General features: G+C 41.9%; 1 protein-coding gene across 3 annotated transcripts in view; it reads right to left on the reverse strand.

Moving 5' to 3' along the window:
• map4k3a (mitogen-activated protein kinase kinase kinase kinase 3a) overlaps window positions 1–19,750 on the reverse strand; it is a 205,930-nt gene that overhangs the window by 75,636 nt on the left and 110,544 nt on the right. For all 3 annotated transcript variants that reach the window (XM_084441509.1, XM_084441508.1, XM_084441510.1), the window contains one exon: window positions 18,214–18,286. In XM_084441509.1, coding sequence (XP_084297635.1) covers window positions 18,214–18,286 — 73 coding nt within the window. The remainder of the gene's footprint in view (window positions 1–18,213; window positions 18,287–19,750) is intronic.

Genomic DNA, 19,750 nt, shown 5'->3' on the forward strand with positions numbered 1-19,750 from the left:
TTGAGCTGAATTTATCTGTATGAAAGGTGCTATACAAATAACGTTTAATTGTTATTATTACCTTGTTCTCAAACACGTTTTCTCCATCTGGATGTAATTTAATTATTACGAACACCTATATCTAGGCCTACAGTAGCCTATCTATCTCGGTAACTGACGTCGGGTCAAGACGTGGTGGCTGTCAAATGCGCAAAATAACAGTATTGTAAATATATTTATTAGTAAAGATGGTGGTGAACATAGGGGTTTTGCATTTTGTTTCTGGAACGCATTCAACTGGTAGGCTACTCGTAAACCCCAGAAGTAAATTTGAAGACAGGGCACCAGTAGCCAAGTCTGAGCGCAGTAGGCTATATGGCTTCAGCACGATACAAATAAAAAATAGGCTTGATCGACTTGTGGATCCATACACAATTGACATAGTCGCCATGAGTAAAGATCACTCATTGCCAATCATATCCGGACATTAACTATCTTGTGCATAGATAGCGGCAGGTTTGACAGTGAGTGCGTTCACATGCACAATGTACACAATATTTTGTTATTTGAATGATCTTGAATATATATATATTCAAGATCATTCAAATAACAAAATATCGTGTATGTTTTTATTTATTTATACGGCCGCCAGCCGTTCAATGAACGGCTATAGGGAATGCGCAGTTTCGCGCTGGCTACAGCCTATTATATGCACAGTTTTGCGCTATGTAGGCTATTAAAATAAGTATTATTCATTGGGGGAGCTTGGACTCGCTGGGGACTGGTGGAGAGACGCAGCCTCCCCAGACGCCACATCCTCCAGTTGGCTGAAGAGCTGCGCGCTCTGGCGTCCAAACAGCCACCGGCGGCGCCCCTCGCAGTGTCCACAGACGAATACCCCCCCCCCCCCCCCCAAAATACCTGCATGGTGAAGACAAGCTGCAGCAAGAACAGAACTGTCTACCAATGCATGAAGTGCACCATAGCTGTCTGTGGCAGTTTCACTGCCAAGGTGCAGAGGATATGTGCGAAGTGTATTTGAGCTGCCGCTTCAACCGTGCGTAAGAGCAGAGCGCATCAACTCTGTATAGCTACAACTAGTAGCCCAAAGCCATTAAAACGGCTTATTGTTTTATTGAATATATCAACTAGATCATTCGATAATAATGAGTAGCCTAGTAGGCTATAAAAGGAATTCAATAGGGCCTAATTAGCCTTAAGTAGTAGCCTAGGCTACAGTACAATCACAAGACGCATAGGCCTAGCCTACCGTAAAAAGCGTTGCGTTCTCATAGGCCTATATTAACTTAGATAATTATTAATTATGCTCAGGTCATAATGTCCGTTGAAAATAATTCCTTCTAAGCAGAATTTGAATTGTATTAAAATAGATGAGAATTTCCACATATTCTTATTCCTTATAGGCCTATATAAAAAAAAACTTTTTTTTAATGTGTAGCCTAGGCTATAGGCTTCTGCAATGAACAAAACAGCCACAATGTAGCCTACTTAGCGAGCGAGAGGGCAGTCTACCATAAAGTGTAGGCTATAGCCTAACCATAATGTAATATATCTAGACTACATGCATTGTGGTATTTCTTTATATAGCCCAGCCTGCAATTGTTTCTCAATAAACAGTTATGTCATCCTCCGAATGTAGGCTAATAGACCGGCAGCTCTAAATGCCTTCCCAATCAATGAGACGTGGTTGTAAAAATGATGTTTTATTGATGAAAAGGGAAAAACTGAAAAACATGTAAAGAGTCATTGCATTGATCGATGCAGTCGGTTCAAATAGCCATCAAAAGATAAAGTAGGCCCATTTAAAATGACCAATTACATCTTCAAATCCCTTCTAATCTTGGCCTATGATAGGGTTTTTTCCCGCCCTACTGCCAATTATATCCGGAAATTAACTATCTTGTGCATACAGAGCACAAACAATGAAACAATGAAACGAATAGATTTCCTCCCTGTCTGTCTGTGGCATTCGCTACCAGCAAACACTGAAAATACAGGTCCTCAATTTATTTAGATTAGACTAGCCTATCCAACTGGACCACTCCAATGAATGTTGAACGTAGCCTACTTTTATTATTTAGGTTTTAGAGAATAGGCCTACAATGTCCACACATGCATGCGCCATCTGACTAGCTTGCCACTCGCCAGCGAACCTGGACTAGACTATTGTAACCCCCCCCCCCCGAATTATTTTATATTCAAATAAACTGGATGAACCGGTTTTCTAGCCCTGGATCGTGGGGAGGGGGTAGCCTGCGTTAGCAGGTGCTTTGTCATGACCGGCCATTCCACAGGTGTTGGATTGAATTCGCTAGTTTGATTGATAGATGGATGGATTTAACGTCCAAAGTAGATTGTGCAAGTATTGTATAGGCCCATGTGTAAGAGACGAATGGTTGTAACCATGAACTCAGCCAGAGGTAGGCCCTACTGTAGATTATCAGCATTATTACCAGTCTCAATTTATGTTTTCCTCTAGGCTACGTGTTGCCATTCATTTAAACCACCATCTCATCTAGACTACTTCTGTTGCTGCATTTTTACATTTATGCTTTCATGATTTTAGAGCGCAATAAACATTTTCCAGGATTCCAATAAGTCCATTCATTCATCCAACTTTGTGCTGAGCGCAGCGCAGGCTGGTAGCCTACTGTCAAGGCTCACGACTGATGCACTCCCTTAACACGTCTCGCAACTCCCCAGACCATCAAGAGAATTTCAATATGAAAGACCTTGGGATTCCAGGAGATAGCCTAATGTAGCAAGTTGTCGGTCTTCATGACGCACTGTTATGCTTGTTTGCTGTGTAGATCCAGTCATAGAAGCGGGCATCTCGTCCGGCGATTTGAAACAGCTGGTCAATTCACCCCAACAAGAATAGCCAAGAGAAGGACAAAAATGAAACCACAAACATTACTGCTGGTCTTGAAACAACTGTGTTACTAACACTGTTAGCCTAGTTCCATATGAGAACAATCCTCGGTCCAATTCCGTATAGTAGATCAGCCTGTGTCCACGTAGTTGCTAGCTAACTGGTGTGTACATTCCATGAATATCCGAAGCAATTATTCCCTATGTAGTTCACTATGGGTAACACTACATAGGGAATAGGGAGTGAGTGAACCATTTCAAACACATCTCTAGTCAGCCCCGTTAGCTAGCTTACTCGTCCTGATGCCATGTTCCATGAGAACACTCTGCTAGCTAGCTAGTTAGCCTACTGTATTAAACCTCTACTTGTCCCGATACCTTGTTCCATATGAGTTAACAGATACAGACCCGACGACAGTTAGAGATAGATACTATAGATAGATAGGCTTTGTTCGTAATAATTCAAATTACAACATGACAGAGAACAAGGAGTTTGAGTTCACATAGTTGTTAGCTAACTGGTACAGTTGTTTACGTTGCAGTCTAGCTTACAATAGCTTCTCACGCCGTTCACTACCATTCCATATTTTTTCTGATTTAAGGTCCCATGACGGGTTTCTCTTCCTGCTTCTGCCTAAGCCCTCCACAATACCACAATACAACGGTGTCATGTTTTACCGAAGGAGAAGTGAAGAAGACGGTAGCTATCAGTGGCTAAAGCAGTTAGCTAATGTTAAGATCATTCCTGTAGCTGCTTTGCTGCTAATGCGAGTTCATCTCCGTTCCTGCCCGAGAAACAGAAGTTGAACTAATAGCATCAAAATCAAAATAGCTACAGGAATCATCGTTGTAAAGTTAGCTATCTGCTTTTTAGCCACCGACAGCTACCGTTAATATTATGGAAGCTGCTGTCGTGAGCTAACTTGCTATCACGGTCTTATCGTGCAGCTTCACAGCCTGCTATTAGCAGACAGCACTAAAGTTGACAAAATCACACTTGCACATCATTAGAATTCCAACCATTTATATGGGATTTATCATTCAACTAAACATGGAACCTGAATACTACTTGGTATTTTAACGTGCTGCCATCAGTGATCGGCGCGTCTGCTTGTTTGCGTCATGAATATCTTACGCAATGACATTCCATGTAGTGTCCCAAAACTGTTAAATCATTCCCTATGTAGTTCACTATGAGTCGCACTCAATACATCCAGAGTAGCACTACATAGGGAATAGGGAGTGAGTGAACCATTTCAAACACATCTCTGGTCAGCTCCGTTAGCCATCTTACTCGTCCTGATGCCATGTTCCATATGAGAACACTCAGTTAGCCTACTGTATTAAACTTCTACTTGTCCCGACAGTTAACAGATATAGACCCGGCGACAGTAACAGAGATAGAAACTATAAATAGATAGGCTTTGTTCGTAATAATTAAATTACAACCAGACAGAGAACAAGGAGTTTGTGAACGGTAGGCTCATCTAATGTGCGACATGAGCTACAGCAATAGGTTTATGAGTAGTATTACTGCGCCCCTATTGGCATGCGAGCGGTGGTGCGGAATGCCGTAAAGCGCCTGTTAGAATACCGCGGGTAAAGTTACATTCTTATGTTCTCACATCTCTAGTAAGACCGGTGTCAACGGACTGTAACGTGGACTGTATTTTCATGAGGACTGTAGGGGGCGACGGAGCACTACCAAAATGCTAAACACGTATGAAAATGAAGCGATATGGCAGAATACAAGACGCATTGAAGTAAAAAACAGTCTGAAAGCCGATTTCAGGCTTCCCCTTATGGTGTCAGAACGATGGCTTATGATCAAGTTTTCAAATCAAGTTTTATTTGGATTTGTATGGGAAAGCCAGGATTACCCTGGCTTATAGGAGCAATCGCCACTGGTAGGGGTACCAATAATTTGCAACACTTGGGACAATTTAACACTAGCAGCGCCAAGCATTTGAAACTTACCAGCTTAGCTGGGGGGTGGGTCAAATGCCCCCGCAGTCTTTAGAATGGGAGGCTGTGATTGACACACAATGGCCGCTAGATGGCGCTCGTGTGTGTGTTTGTGACACCAAATGCGGCTGTATCGGCTTGGGCTACAAATAGATACACCTGTCTAGAAATAAGATGGTCGTGTCTGGGACTACGTTTTCCCAAGCCCTATTATCAAATAGAGAGCATATCACTGATAACACTTGAAAAATAAGAACACATTGGCGAAGTATGATGTAGGACTATTCACCTATTGAGCAATTTATAGATGGATTTATGGATGAATTCCATGTTTACTCAGGCCCGGTCGGATTTAGCCAAGCCGCTGGGGTAGGCTTGTGTTGCAGTTTTACCACATTAGTTATTATTTTCGGAATTTGAGCTAAAAAGGCATTTTTCTTAACATGTATTATGATATATAGATATATATTATACTAAATAAATATATAATATTTGGGCGGGGTTTTATCGCATTGGGGGGATTTGGAGCACTCGTTGGGGCTGGAGCACCAATCTGGCAATCCGGCTTGTTTACATCCGGACGTGAAGTATGTAGCAATATTCTGTGGAGGGCAGTAATAGTTGCATCGACACTGCTGGAAAGCCGTAAGAAGAAGTGATTGAATACATTTTCCGCATGTTTGTTGTATTCTATTTGACATGTTCCTTTGCCTCATTTAGCACCAGCTGCAACAATCTCCTCAAAATCCGTTCTCTCCGTTAGCAGGGCTAACGTTGCACTCAGTAGCTTGTGCTCATTAGCTAGGTTTGGTAAAAAACTTGTGCAGTGGAGGGGTTCTTTTGGGGGAATTATTGGATTATGCCAGCTAACGTTAGTTCTCAAGCTTGTTTGATAACTATTCGATGCAGTCTGCCAGGTTAGTGCCTGTCGCCGTCATGAATGAGACGGCCCCAGTTTAGAAACGGCCCCAGCTTTTGTTAGCTTTTAACTTCAAATTAACGTTTTTGTGTTTTGGGGCAAACTCTTAAAATAATAAAATACGGCATGCATAGCTAGCGAGAGATATGCCCCCGCATCATTTTACAACCTGTATTGTTCGACTTTGCAACTGCTTGCTTGCTAGCTAGCTTAGCTAGCCTAACGTTGGGTGTATGAAGCTGGATAGTGGCCATGATTGCACCACCCTCATCCTACTGCTGTATGGGTGGGGTTGGTATTTTCAGAGGGCTACAAACACAGCGTGACACATGAGCACAGTTTTCTATGCAATATAAAGGCTACTGAAAAATAAATTGACTCCAACAATAATCTGATTCAGTTAACACTTTATTTTTGAATAAGTGGCTCTTGTGGCTTAGAATAAGGGTCTGCAAGTGCAATGGGAAAATATCGACTATTCTAGTAGGCTAGAGTTTGTTCATGTTGCACATTAAAATTCAGGTATTGCTTAGCCTATATTCACATTTAGCTTCCTCAATGGGTCAAGACAATATACAATGTTAACATTTACTCGGTACAATAAATATCCCAGCCAAGAATAGATGTGAAAGTTGTGATCAAGATGCATTGGACTTGGCCGGCTTGTGGATTTATAGATCTTTCAAACCTTTATTTATGCTCGAGAGGCACTGAGGTTGCCCTCATTTACAGTGACGACGAGCGATCTTGCACCCAGTCACTGCAAAACTGTCAGCTAGCAGTCTAAAACTGTCAGCTAGCAGCCTAGCCTATTTGCAAAACTGCTGCAAAAGTGGCACCTACCATCCTAGGCTATTTGCATGTCAATGTAGGCTCATTGAGAATTCTGTGAATGGTGGGGGTTGTAGTGAGTGTGAGCCTGCCCACTGACTGTGCAAAACGTTGGGTTTCAAAATGAACTAACGTTAGTGGACGAGTGTGCCTGACAAATGTGAAATTAGCAGAATCGTATTGTCTAACTCAGTAGTGGCGACCGCCCATGATTGTTGCTCTCGATGTAATTTTGTGTGTGGAAAAAACCAATTCAATTGGGTGATAAGTGATACGCCGATAGGCCTATAAAAACATACATGTTCAAATAAAATACCACATCAGATGCCACAAAGTAAATATCATCTCATCACTTAGGAGAGTTGGCTGAAATAAAAGGTTGCTCCCTGTCCTTTGACATTCGCTACCAGCAAACAGACAGCTAGGCCTATTTGCATGTGAATGTAAACCAGTGGGTTTACAGGTTTATCCAATGGGGGGCTCTCTTGATAGAAAGTGGTGAATAATGTGGATGGTCATTGGTTTATTATGTCTGAGACTGATAGACAGCTGAATCCATGGGGAAAGCTCCAACCAATGGATTCAGAGAAGGCGGCGTATGATGCCTTCAGGAACCAATCATAAACGCTGTTAATCTCAAGACACGAAACAGACCTTATACACAAAACAACGGTGTAAAATTATGTATATGATTTCTGTGCGTGTTGATATGGAGGAAAAATCTATAAAAACGTACGACGCCCGCGCCACAGCGGGCGCAGACTCCAGAGGGATAAAGCACAGTTCTTTTTACTCACACCAATGCTCCTATATAATTATAATTATATTATACTCCCAGTTATATTATATATTTCCTTTGTCCAGATTGCCAGTTGAACAAAAACGATCCAAGTGCCAAGTGCAACATTGTAACATATTATTCCCTGAACCAATGCAAACGGTCTAGAGGGTTGAATAGCCTGCACCCCTAGTAATTTTGCATTCATTCAATAGCCTACATAAGCATTCACATCCATAAACATAAGGCTGTGTTTTCAAGACATTCACAGCATTTCAAAATTCAACATTTGCATCATAGACTATTGAGTGCTATTCGTTTGAAGACATTTGACCTGTGTTGAGCTGATAGCATACGTTTTGAGATTAAACAGTGTTATCTAAATGAGCCATTGTGTGAGTGTAACCTTTTGCATTCATTGTTGAAGTCACATATAGTCTACCACAAAAATATTATTGCTGTGCACATTCTTATATCCATATGTAAGGATGGATTATTCATTCAACCTTGATTCCTATAAAAAAAAAACATATTGATGAACCTAGGCGACATCTGCTGGGAGAAAGTAGCATTGCAGCCTAAAAGTCAGGTAAAAAAAGATGGCTGACCGGCTTTTAGCCAGAATACACAAAAAAAATGACCAAACTACCTTTTCCTGGTGGGATTTCGACGTTTCAAAAACACTGACACGTAAAACGCACATATCTAGGAAAAGTCATGAAAGCAGGGCGCTGTAACTTGAACGGTTGCAGAGAATTATTTTTTAATGTAGTTGCATGGGTCACCTTGACCCACCCTCAGCTATTCTAGTGTTAATTGTTCCTATCAAAACGTAAACAACTATAATTTGAGAAATTATAGTTTCTCAAACAATTTGAGAACTTGCTTCCTGCTTTCAGACAGTGCAGACGCTTCTGCTGCTTGCTCTCGCCTTTGTTTGCATTTTCTGCATTTTTCAGCTGATATTGTTGCTTTTCTTCCATAAGAAACTGTGAGCAGTGGCTCCTGGATACTTTAAAGACTCTAATATATATATTTTTTTTTTGTTGAAGATTTAGTTGCCATATTTCAACGTCTTTATCATCTCCTCACGATAACGTGAGCACGGCAGTAAGATGCCCCCTTTCACTGCAGATGACTTCCACAAACTTCTGCAGAAGATTACAGTGCTGGAAACAAAAATGAACCGGTTAGAGATGAGTGTGGATGTCAATGGACTAACTGGGAACGACACCACCTTACCATGGATTCAAAACAGTACCAGGCAAGAGCATGCTAACACACCGCTAATTAGCACCAAGGAGACTACCAAGAAACAGGAGAGTCATGTACTGGGCACTAAACCTACAAACCCTCCCTGGAACTCTCTTGGTGCAAAGCCTAAGAGAAATTCACCTCCCAGGGAAAAGGGAGAACAAGGCAGAGACCCGTCCCTGGAGAACTATGAGACTGACTGGCCTGCATTATCATCCAGGCAGAGTGCCTCTTCAACCCCTGTCCCTAGAAGGACACCGCCGTGGACAACCGCAAAAGGGAGAACCAGAAACAGATCTCGCCGACAATCAACCATACAACTGGAGAACAAATTTGCCCCACTGTCTGATGACCTGGATCACATCTCTTCTTCACACAGCAGGGTAAGGACTGAGAGTAAACCAGAAAGTAAAAGGCTACTGACTGGCCCTCAAACTCTGATTGTGGGTGACTTTACTGTAAAAGATGTGAGAAGCATGTGCAGTGAAAGCACCAAAATACTCTGCTTTCCCAAGGATACGGTTGCTGACATGACAAAAAAAATCTTGCATATCGGGGTTACACATCCAACTGTGGAAAACATCATTGTGCACGTGGGGACAAATGACGTTGCGCAACAGCAGTCGGAAGTTCTTAAACAAGACTTTATTGATCTGCTGAACACAGTCAGTTCTCTGAAAGCGGAGGTGTTTATCAGCGGCCCTCTACCACCAGTCAGAAGAGGGGTTGAGAGATTCAGCAGACTGTTGGCACTGAACACATGGCTCTCAACTGCCTGTACCACTCACTCAGTGCGCTACATTGACAATTTTCCATTTTTTTGGGAACGATACCATCTTTTTCAGAGAAATGGACTCTGCCTTAACAGGTCAGGAGTAAAACTGTTTATCTCCAATCTGTTCTATTCTCTGCGTCATCCATCTGCTCCCTCTGCCATGGTCAAGGACAAGAGACAAGAAATACCAAAACAGAAGGAAGACATATCACAACATGGCAGAAACCTTGAAGAGCTGTTGCTTCAACAAAGCTCTGATTATGGGAGACACCCGCGCCAGGAAGAAGAATCTTCACACCACACCCCATCGACAACAACCCAACGATGCCCCTCCCCTCCTCCACCACGCTCACCAATCAAGGGCCTCATCAAAGCTGCCACACTGAAGCTCAGCCAAATTGATGAGCTACTGCAAGAGGGGAAGTCTCTCACTCCCCCCCTCCCACCAGCACTCACCAGCGAGGATCCACCCCCCCAAGAGCGGGAGTCTCTCACTCCCCCCCTCCCACTAGCACTAACCAGTGAGGATCCACCCCCTCCACCCCCCCAAGAGGGGGAGTCTCTCACTCCCCCCCTCCCACTAGCACTCACCAGCGAGGATCCACCCCCCCAAGAGGGGGAGTCTCTCACTTGCTTCCTCTCACCGGCATCCACCAGCAAGCACCTTCACGCGCTGTATTACGCGCTCCCAACCGCCCTTACCCCCTGCAATACTTCCATTTTCTCTTCCCCCAACTCCCATGAGAAACGCCGGGCCCAGCCTGATAAAGGCACAGCACATTCAGTTACTTATTTACAAAATACAGCAAGCTCTAACTGATATGTACTGGGTCCAGGCTACAAGGCTAATGGCACTCATGACCCCTTCCAGGACAAGCCAGGACCCAACGTGATGGTATCTTCCTCAATTCCTGTCTTGATAGGTAATAGAAAAACAATGGTGAATCTGCTAAGTAACAGGAAACACTCAACCGGCTCTACAAATGTATCAAATTTAGTATCCATTCCTCGTCAACCACAAACTATCACAGAGAAATGTGCAGATAATACCCTCAGCACACTAAACTTAGCTTTATTAAATGTCAGATCTTTAACAGGAAAGACATTTTTAATCAATGATTTTATCACCAACCACAATCTTGATTTTATGTTTTTAACTGAAACTTGGCTAGACCAAGGTAACAGTGCAGCTGTTCTTATTGAGTCAACTCCTCCCAACTTCAGCTTTATGAGCGAGGCTAGAGTAGAGACAAGCAGTTAGTGCCTCCATTCCAGGTACAGGACATGTGTCGTCACAGTGTCCACTTAAAATCAATACCATGACACAATTTAATCCGATCAACCATAAAACCCTGGGGGGACACTATACAATATCTGAAATCCTCAACCTGTTGCCTTGATGTTCTACCTACAGACTTCTTCAAAACTGTATCCAACTGCATGGCCTCTGATTTACTACAAATTGTAAACACATCTCTTCTTTCAGGTGTGTTCCCACATACCCTGAAAACTGCAGTCATCAAGCCACTCTTAAAAAAGAATAATCTAGACAGCTCACAAATGAACAATTATAGGCCCATATCAAACCTCCCATTTCTAAGCAAAATAATTGAAAAGGTTGTTTTCCAACAACTGAATAACTTCCTGGCACTAAGTAATGGCTTTGATGTCTTCCAGTCAGGATTTCGACCACACCACAGCACCGAGACTGCTCTAATTAAGGTATTTAATGACATCCATTTAAACACAGATAATGGCAAAATCTCAGTCTTAGTATTACTGGATCTCAGCGCTGCGTTCGACACGGTAGACCACAACATACTACTAGGCCGACTGGAAAATTGGTTGGGAATTTCTGGAACAGTGTTAGATTGGTTTGAATCCTACTTAAAGGACAGGGATTATTTTGTGTCTATAGGCAATTACAAATCTGAGCTGACAAAATCTGAGCTGACTTTGCCACTGCTTTCTAAGAGGAGCTATGTTTATCAGTATACTGCACTGTAACTTTTATTCCTATATTCTATTTGTCCTGCTTTTTGTTTAAATGTCTATAATGACTTGCTTTTTGTTTTAATGCTTTTAATTTGTCCTGCCTTTTGTTTTAAATGTCTATAATGTCTTGCTTTTTGTTTTAATGCTTTTAATGTCTCATGTAAAGCACCTTGAATTGCCTGTGGCTGAAATGTGCTATATAAATAAACTTGCCTTGCCTTGCCTATAATTCCGCACCAAAACTTAGTCCATTAGGCTACGACAACTCGTGCTCAAACACCACAACGCCTTTTATCAAACTGAAATAGCCCTGCAAGTGCTAACCATCTCTGGGCTACTGTATTTAACATAATAACATCGCATTCATAAGCCATCGTTCTGACACCATAAGGGGAAGCTTGTCAACGACATGCGACAACAGGTCCTTATCTCTCACATAGCAGCAAATTCACACACATTGCCAACATGACCAATCTGAAATGCATACGGTTGCGTGTCCACCGACAAGCTGTATTTTAGGGCGCTATAGGGACGAGAAAATACCTTACCTGATATAAAATGGGCACCGCAAACGCGGGCATTTCTGATTATGTCCTCAGTCCAGTCCGTAGGCTATGCTTAGCCACAGGCGACTCCATTTCTGAAAATGCCGGTTTCCTCTTGAAACGAATAAAGTTTGTCACTAGAGCGCAGATTTGTAGCCTACACCCGTAGACGCAACAGCCAGACATATTGATGGTTTATACAACGGTTAGTTCTGGTTCTTGTTTCTGATTGGCTGGAAGCCGTGTTAAAATACTTTGTAACACACAGCTGGGACCGCATATCATTCCATTTTCAGTATTAACGCGCCTCCTATTTGATCCAATGCATTGTAGTTGTTGTTATTGCTTGGCAACTTAAGTAGTTTATTGGCGCAGAACTTCACCAGTTTCATTGCTGTCCATATAAAGTCAGTTCAGGCTACAGTGAACTCTGATACCAGTGTATGAATAGCCAGTCTGAGGGCATAGAAGGTCAAAGAAGGTTCTCGGCTGGCCAGTCAGCAGTAAGCCGTCAACAACAGCTGTTAAGTTGCTTAAAGGAAAATGCTCGTTTTTGACAACCTGGACCTTATTTACGACATATTATAAGAAGTTTGACTCACCGAGATCACTTTGGTGTAGTTCGGAGGCCTGTAGAAGAAATTTAAAATCCAGCGCGAGCCAGTATATCCATGTAATGGCGGCGCACGGGGCACTGAGAATGCAGTTTCTCAAAATCCATTTTCGGCCGCTAAACGGTTGTTTTCATCAATCAGATTTGATGAATCGACAGTTGAGATTCCTCAACGCGAGCCATTGTTTCGGTTTTCAAATACGTGGTCTGTAGCCTCTGTAATATGATCTTTACACGCCTTTCCCCACTTGCTCCAGCACGCATGCGCACAGGCCAGCGCGCAGACTGGCTATTCTCCGGCTCACATTCTCTGCGCTACGATCGTTGTTGGTGCCGAGAATATTGTCGTCGTCATTCGTCAGCAACAATCCGATCGTAGCGCAGAGAATGTGAGCCGGAGAATAGCCAGTCTGCGCGCTGGCCTGTGCGCATGCGTGCTGGAGCAAGTGGGGAAAGGCGTGTAAAGATCATATTACAGAGGCTACAGACCACGTATTTGAAAACCGAAACAATGGCTCAACAGTAGTGGGAGCGTGTGTTATGTAACTTAAACAACAGTGGGTGCAACTAGTAACTGGATTGTCCCGGAAAAAACAATAGGTAACTAAAGCCAAAGTGATGATTATAACAGTCCTGAAAAAACAATAGGAGTCCCTAACATCGTTGTAATGCTGTTTGTGAGCTAATGTGCTAATGTACTGTAACAATGCTTAAAATGCTAAGCGCTACAGCTATGCTAACATGCTGAAACTTAATCATGTAATAAAAGCCAGCTGGTCTGGAAAGAGCTAAAATTACAGAGTAAAATCATCATTTGAACACACTGACCGCTTAGGGAGGGGGATTGGGCACCCCTGGACCTAGGCGGGAACAGGCGGGAGCGGAACCGCAAGGTCCCAAGGGCACGTTAAATCCTGTTATAGTGCTGGGGAGAAGACTGAAGGCCCCCGTGTCTGATGAAGTATGAATCAACATACTGCTCTGGTACCGTCTAGTCAGCACCGTGTCGCTGTTAAGGGTGGTTGGCACGGTGTGGTACGTGGATGACAGTCCACACCTAGCAGAGGGGCGTGATAGACGACCTCTGTGAATAGGCAAGGCTGGTGAAAACGGTCAAAGTTCTAATATCCATAGCCAAGTGGAATTAGGATCAGACCGTCGGTTCTGAGCTGGGTGACTAACAATCACTACAGTGTCCGGGATCGCTATCGACTGGGTCACCGGCCGGTCGGGTCGCATATGGCAGTAAGACCACGAGATGGCCGCCGCGCTCGGCTCAATGTACAGTCAGGCCACTACAAGCCTCGTAGCTCATGTTGGTTTAAACTATCCCACGCTAGCTCCTAGCCTAGCATGTTAGCTTGTTAGCATACTAGCTCACACCTGTTTTTCCACACTACTTCAACTCTGTGGTACTCTGCTACTCTGCGGCTGCTACGGTACTGTATTGGCATATCACTGTTAAATTGTATACAGCTGAGATATTGTATCTCTGCTACTGTCTTGTAATTACTCTGCCTAGTTTTGTATCTAGGCTATTGTCTATATGCTTACTCTTTGTTAAATAAACCCTACATGATTTATGGCTGTACGTAATCCAACTGTGTGTGAGCATCTGTTAAAGGAATCCGCATCACAACCCTTTTGTTAGGGGAACTATTTTGCTCGGTGGAATTGAGGGAATGATGTTTCGTTTTGAAGAAATGTTAATATTTTACATTGCTGTGTGTTTATTTTACACTAATAGCTGTAGTAACTGTTGTATAAAATAAATATAACTATATAAATATAAATATATAAATAAATATAACAACGCCCCCTAGCTCTTGCTTAAATATATAATACTAGTCCTTGCACTAAAATACGGCTCGCTCTGAACTCGTCTGTCTCCACCTGCTTCTGTTTCAAGAATGCCCGCGCATACATAGCTGGGTCTATAATGAACAAATATGACCCACGCTCTATTTTAACAAATGCTGGGTTTTGAAGCCTCGGTGCTACCAATAAATAACTTATTTAGACGCGTTCTGTCCGAGTGAAATTATTTTTCCGAGGTAGTCTTCTTCTGTGGTGGTGGCGGTGAAGCTTTAACCCAGCATTTGTTAAAATAGACCCTTTTGCTTAGATAAGTGAAGTTTCATGAATATCTGACACTTGTAGGCTAAATATGAGCGCCTCTCCTAACTAGGCCGACACCGACTTATTTTGACGGAAAAGGGAATGGACCAGCAAAGGACTGTTGTCTAGCATGAGCGAGCGGAACTGAGAAGGGCTACATTTCAACCAGACATTCCAGTGAAACCAGGTAGTCAAAATAACTTACCTGATATAAAATGGGCACCGCAAACGGAGGCATTTCTGATGATTTCCTCAGTCCAGTCCGTACGCTTAATAATGGCGATTTCGTCTGTCTTCCTCTGCTACTGTTTCAAGAATGCGCGCGCATAGGCTACTTGTGCTGACTAGGCTGTAAAAGGGTCTATAATTAATATGACCCACGCTCGTTACATAACTTCTACAACATCCAGTGACAAAATATATCATGGTATCTTGGTATGTCCACACCAAGGATTGAACTCACAACCTTCCGGTGATAGGCAGCGCACTATCCACTCGGCCACCGCTGACCTGGGAATTCTGTGGAGTCTTTTGGTTTTGATGTTCTGGGACCACTGCCTCTTGTGGTAGCAACAATGGAACTGCAGGTCAACAACACGACGGAAAGACAAATAGGATTCCCTCTTCTTGGTGTGTCAGCTTACAGCCAACACAAAAAGTTGTGCTACAAAATAGGTTTGCCTTAGACATAATTCTTGCCAGTAAAGGAGGAACATGTGCGATTGTAGGTTCAGAATGCTGTTCGTTCATTTCAGATCCAAATGCTACATTGAGTTCCATGAAGCAAACAAGAAAAGTATTCAGATCTTAAATAATGTTCCTAAATGGAATGCTTTTTCAAGTCCTGGATATTCTCAAATCTATGTGTATCATTTGTATGGTTATTATTTTCATCATTATTATTTAAAAAAAATATTCTTAAGAGTATGTTTAACTGCTGTTATAGATATGCCTATGCTGCCTTAATGATTATAGAAAAAGTTAAATTTACTATTAATTCAATTCAAGACCTTAATGAAGTCTGTGCCATTGACATTGGGGATTTGGAATATTTTGATACATAATCTGATGTTTCTAATTTGAATTTAAGGGTTTTCCTCTAAAACAAAGAAAGAGGTTTTTCCCACTCAGTCATGAATATATGATATGTGTATTAGATTAGTAATGTTATCTTTTTACCTTGCTTATGCCAAATTTTGTGAGGAGTTTTGGTACATGGTTTGCATGTGGAAAGAAAATAATCTTGAGTTTATGAGTTTGTTATCTTTATTATGCTCCACCTAGTGGAGAATAGGTTACTTCCTTTCCATATGTGTAGAATTAGGTTTTTACCAAATCGTTTGATTTTTTTATTAGGGTATTTCTTAATTTGATTATCCACATTGTTGATTTTTTCATTCATTTTTTTTAGTTGTGGATGTTTAATCCACAAAACGGGGGAAATTGTGAATGAGTGTGAATGAAACAAGTCTCACCAAAGTGTTTTGTTTTCCTACTTGACTGTTGTTCTAACTTTGTAGTTCGCTCCTTTAGAATCAGTCTGTTAAAACTACAAATTGTTCCTGTGTGACATCACTTCCCTGTCCTCTTCATCCTGAAACTGTGTCACTTCCTTTTTCGCGTTATAACCTATCGCTTTCGTTCCCCAGTCACTCACTCTTGCCTGGATTCACTTCCTGTGCTCGAGTCTGAATTTGCAAATCGTAACATAGAATAAACTTATTGTCTTTGTTTGAAACCAGCTTGACCGACCACTCAGCGTGTTCTTTGAAATCTAAACTAAGCCAAGTAAGATTTTTAATTCACAATTACCAGTATGGTGTGTTGGTAGGACATAACCAGTATGGTGTGTGGATAGGTCATTACCAGTATGGTGTTGATAGACATTACCAGTATGGTGTGTTGATAGGACATTACCAGTATGGTGTGTTGATAGGACATTACCAGTATGGTGTGTTGGTAGGACATTACCAGTATGGTGTGCTGATAGGACATTACCAGTATGTTGTGCTGATAGGACATTACCAGTATGGTGTGTTGTTAGGACATTACCAGTATGGTGTGCTGATAGGACATTACCAGTATGTTGTGCTGATAGGACATTACCAGTATGGTGTGTTGATAGGACATTGCCAGTATGGTGTGTTGATAGGACATTACCAGTATGGTGTGCTGATAGGACATTACCAGTATGATGTGTTGATAGGACATTACCAGTATGTTGTGCTGATAGGACATTACCAGTATGTTGTGCTGATAGGACATTGCCAGTATGTTGTGCTGATAGAACATAACCAGTATGGTGTGCTGATAGGACATTACCAGTATGTTGTGCTGATAGGACATCACCAGTATGTTGTGCTGATAGGACATTACCAGTATGGTGTGTTGATAGGACATTGCCAGTATGGTGTGTTGGTAGGACATTACCAGTATGGTGTGTGGATAGGTCATTACCAGTATGGTGTTGATAGACATTACCAGTATGGTGTGTTGATAGGACATTACCAGTATGGTGTGTTGGTAGGACATTACCAGTATGGTGTGCTGATAGGACATTACCAGTATGTTGTGCTGATAGGACATTACCAGTATGGTGTGTTGTTAGGACATTACCAGTATGGTGTGCTGATAGGACATTACCAGTATGTTGTGCTGATAGGACATTACCAGTATGGTGTGTTGATAGGACATTGCCAGTGTGGTGTGTTGATAGGACATTACCAGTATGGTGTGCTGATAGGACATTACCAGTATGATGTGTTGATAGGACATTACCAGTATGTTGTGCTGATAGGACATTACCAGTATGTTGTGCTGATAGGACATTGCCAGTATGTTGTGCTGATAGAACATTACCAGTATGGTGTGCTGATATGACATTACCAGTATGTTGTGCTGATAGGACATCACCAGTATGTTGTGCTGATAGGACATTACCAGTATGGTGTGTTGATAGGACATTGCCAGTATGGTGTGTTGATAGGACATTACCAGTATGGTGTGCTGATAGGACATTACCAGTATGATGTGTTGATAGGACATTACCAGTATGTTGTGCTGATAGGACATTACCAGTATGTTGTGCTGATAGGACATTACCAGTATGTTGTGCTGATAGAACATTACCAGTATGGTGTGCTGATAGGACATTACCAGTATGTTGTGCTGATAGGACATCACCAGTATGTTGTGCTGATAGGACATTACCAGTATGGTGTGTTGATAGGACATTGCCAGTATGGTGTGTTGATAGGACATTACCAGTATGGTGTGCTGATAGGACATTACCAGTATGATGTGTTGATAGGACATTACCAGTATGTTGTGCTGATAGGACATTACCAGTATGTTGTGCTGATAGGACATTACCAGTATGTTGTGCTGATAGAACATTACCAGTATGGTGTGCTGATAGGACATTACCAGTATGGTGTGCTGATAGGACACTGTCAACACACTTTGGTCAATCTTAGTCGTTTTAAACATGCTTTATAAATAAAGTCGAGTCGAGGACATAACCAGGATGGTGTGTTGATAGGACATTACCAGTATGGTGTTCCGATGAAGGATTTTCTCTTGGCGATCGTCATGGTAATTTGTGCTGAGACGCCAAAATCAGCTGCCCCAGAAAGGAAAAGAGACGTTGAATTATGTATGTAAGTATGTCTGCTTACATATATGCACATTCCGCTTACATATATGAATATTCTGCATACATATATGAATATTATGCTTACATATATGAATATTCTGCATACATATATGAATAGTCTGCTTACAGGTATGGATATTCTGCATACATATATGAATATTGTGCTTGGCTTTAAACTTGCAGTCAGCTCCGCGGTTGAGGAAAAGCTGAGACTCTTTTAACATTGCTGATTCATTCATGACCTTTTTGTATGCTTAGTGACAAGCACAACATTAATAAATGTTGAGTCTCTGGAAGCTCCACATGACACAAATTAACGATTAACTACTATAGTGGCATAGCAGGCCTGGTCTGTGGGGCTATAGAGAGATCTCATATGCGAACAGTTAGTAATGACACAATTATTCCAGTCATTGTCCCAGCCCTGTAGCCCAACGGACTTGAATTAGTTGACACCACACATCCAGTGTGAAGGCTGGTGATTTTCTCAGTCAGCTACAATTAACAGCTTGTCAATCATGGCAGGGTGGGAATCTGTTCATGTTGGCCACGGTGGGATGATTCATCAAATTGGGGAGAAAAAAATAAAAGTAGGTTACTGGCCCCATTTCAATTCATCTGTGAATAATTAGGGATGGGAATTGATTTTAGCGATTCCGATTCCATTTTCGATTCTGCTTATCGATCCGATTCCTTATCGATTCTCTTATCGATTCTCATTGGGCAAAAAAGAGTACAAACAGGTTTATTAACATTAATTTTCTTTTATATGTACTACTTTGAACACGCCAATTACAGTGCTGTTTTTTAGGTGTATTCAACTTGAACTAAAAATAAAACTGACATAAACAAATCAGTATTTTTTCAGACCGACTACCACCAGCCTGACTCTGAACGTCATCATCTAAATAACATGGATGGAAATGGAGATTATTCATATAGTGAAAGCTGGTTTACACAATTAAACAAATGGCACTTACACAATAGACAGGGACTCTGGAGGAGTTTACCTTCGACTACACTAACGTTAGCTGCGCTGCTGTCGTCACTCCGGAGTGCATCAAAAACATGACATTCCTGCAAAGTTATCTCATGCTGTGTGGCCAAATGTTTTTGCATATTTGTAGTATTTCCCCTGTAGTATATTTTTATACTGTATTACATTAATCACGTCTGTATTACTCTCATGTAGTAATCATTTTATTAGAATAATGAATAAACTTCACTTTAGTTGGAACTGTGTTAATTTAAGGAGTTTAACATGTGAGTTACAACAGATGGCATTTGTCTTGTCCCTGAGTCAGCATGATTCTTTGTCTATAGCAAATGGTCACCTCTGAAGTGAGTTCAGTCTTGTAACATGATTCCAGGAAGGACCCAGGGAGCCCCGTGTCCGAAGAAGGGGGGCAAAGATCAGCTGATACCTTGACC

Source organism: Borostomias antarcticus, assembly GCF_949987555.1.
Source record: "Borostomias antarcticus genome assembly, chromosome: 7".
Classification (NCBI taxonomy): domain Eukaryota; kingdom Metazoa; phylum Chordata; class Actinopteri; order Stomiiformes; family Stomiidae; genus Borostomias; species Borostomias antarcticus.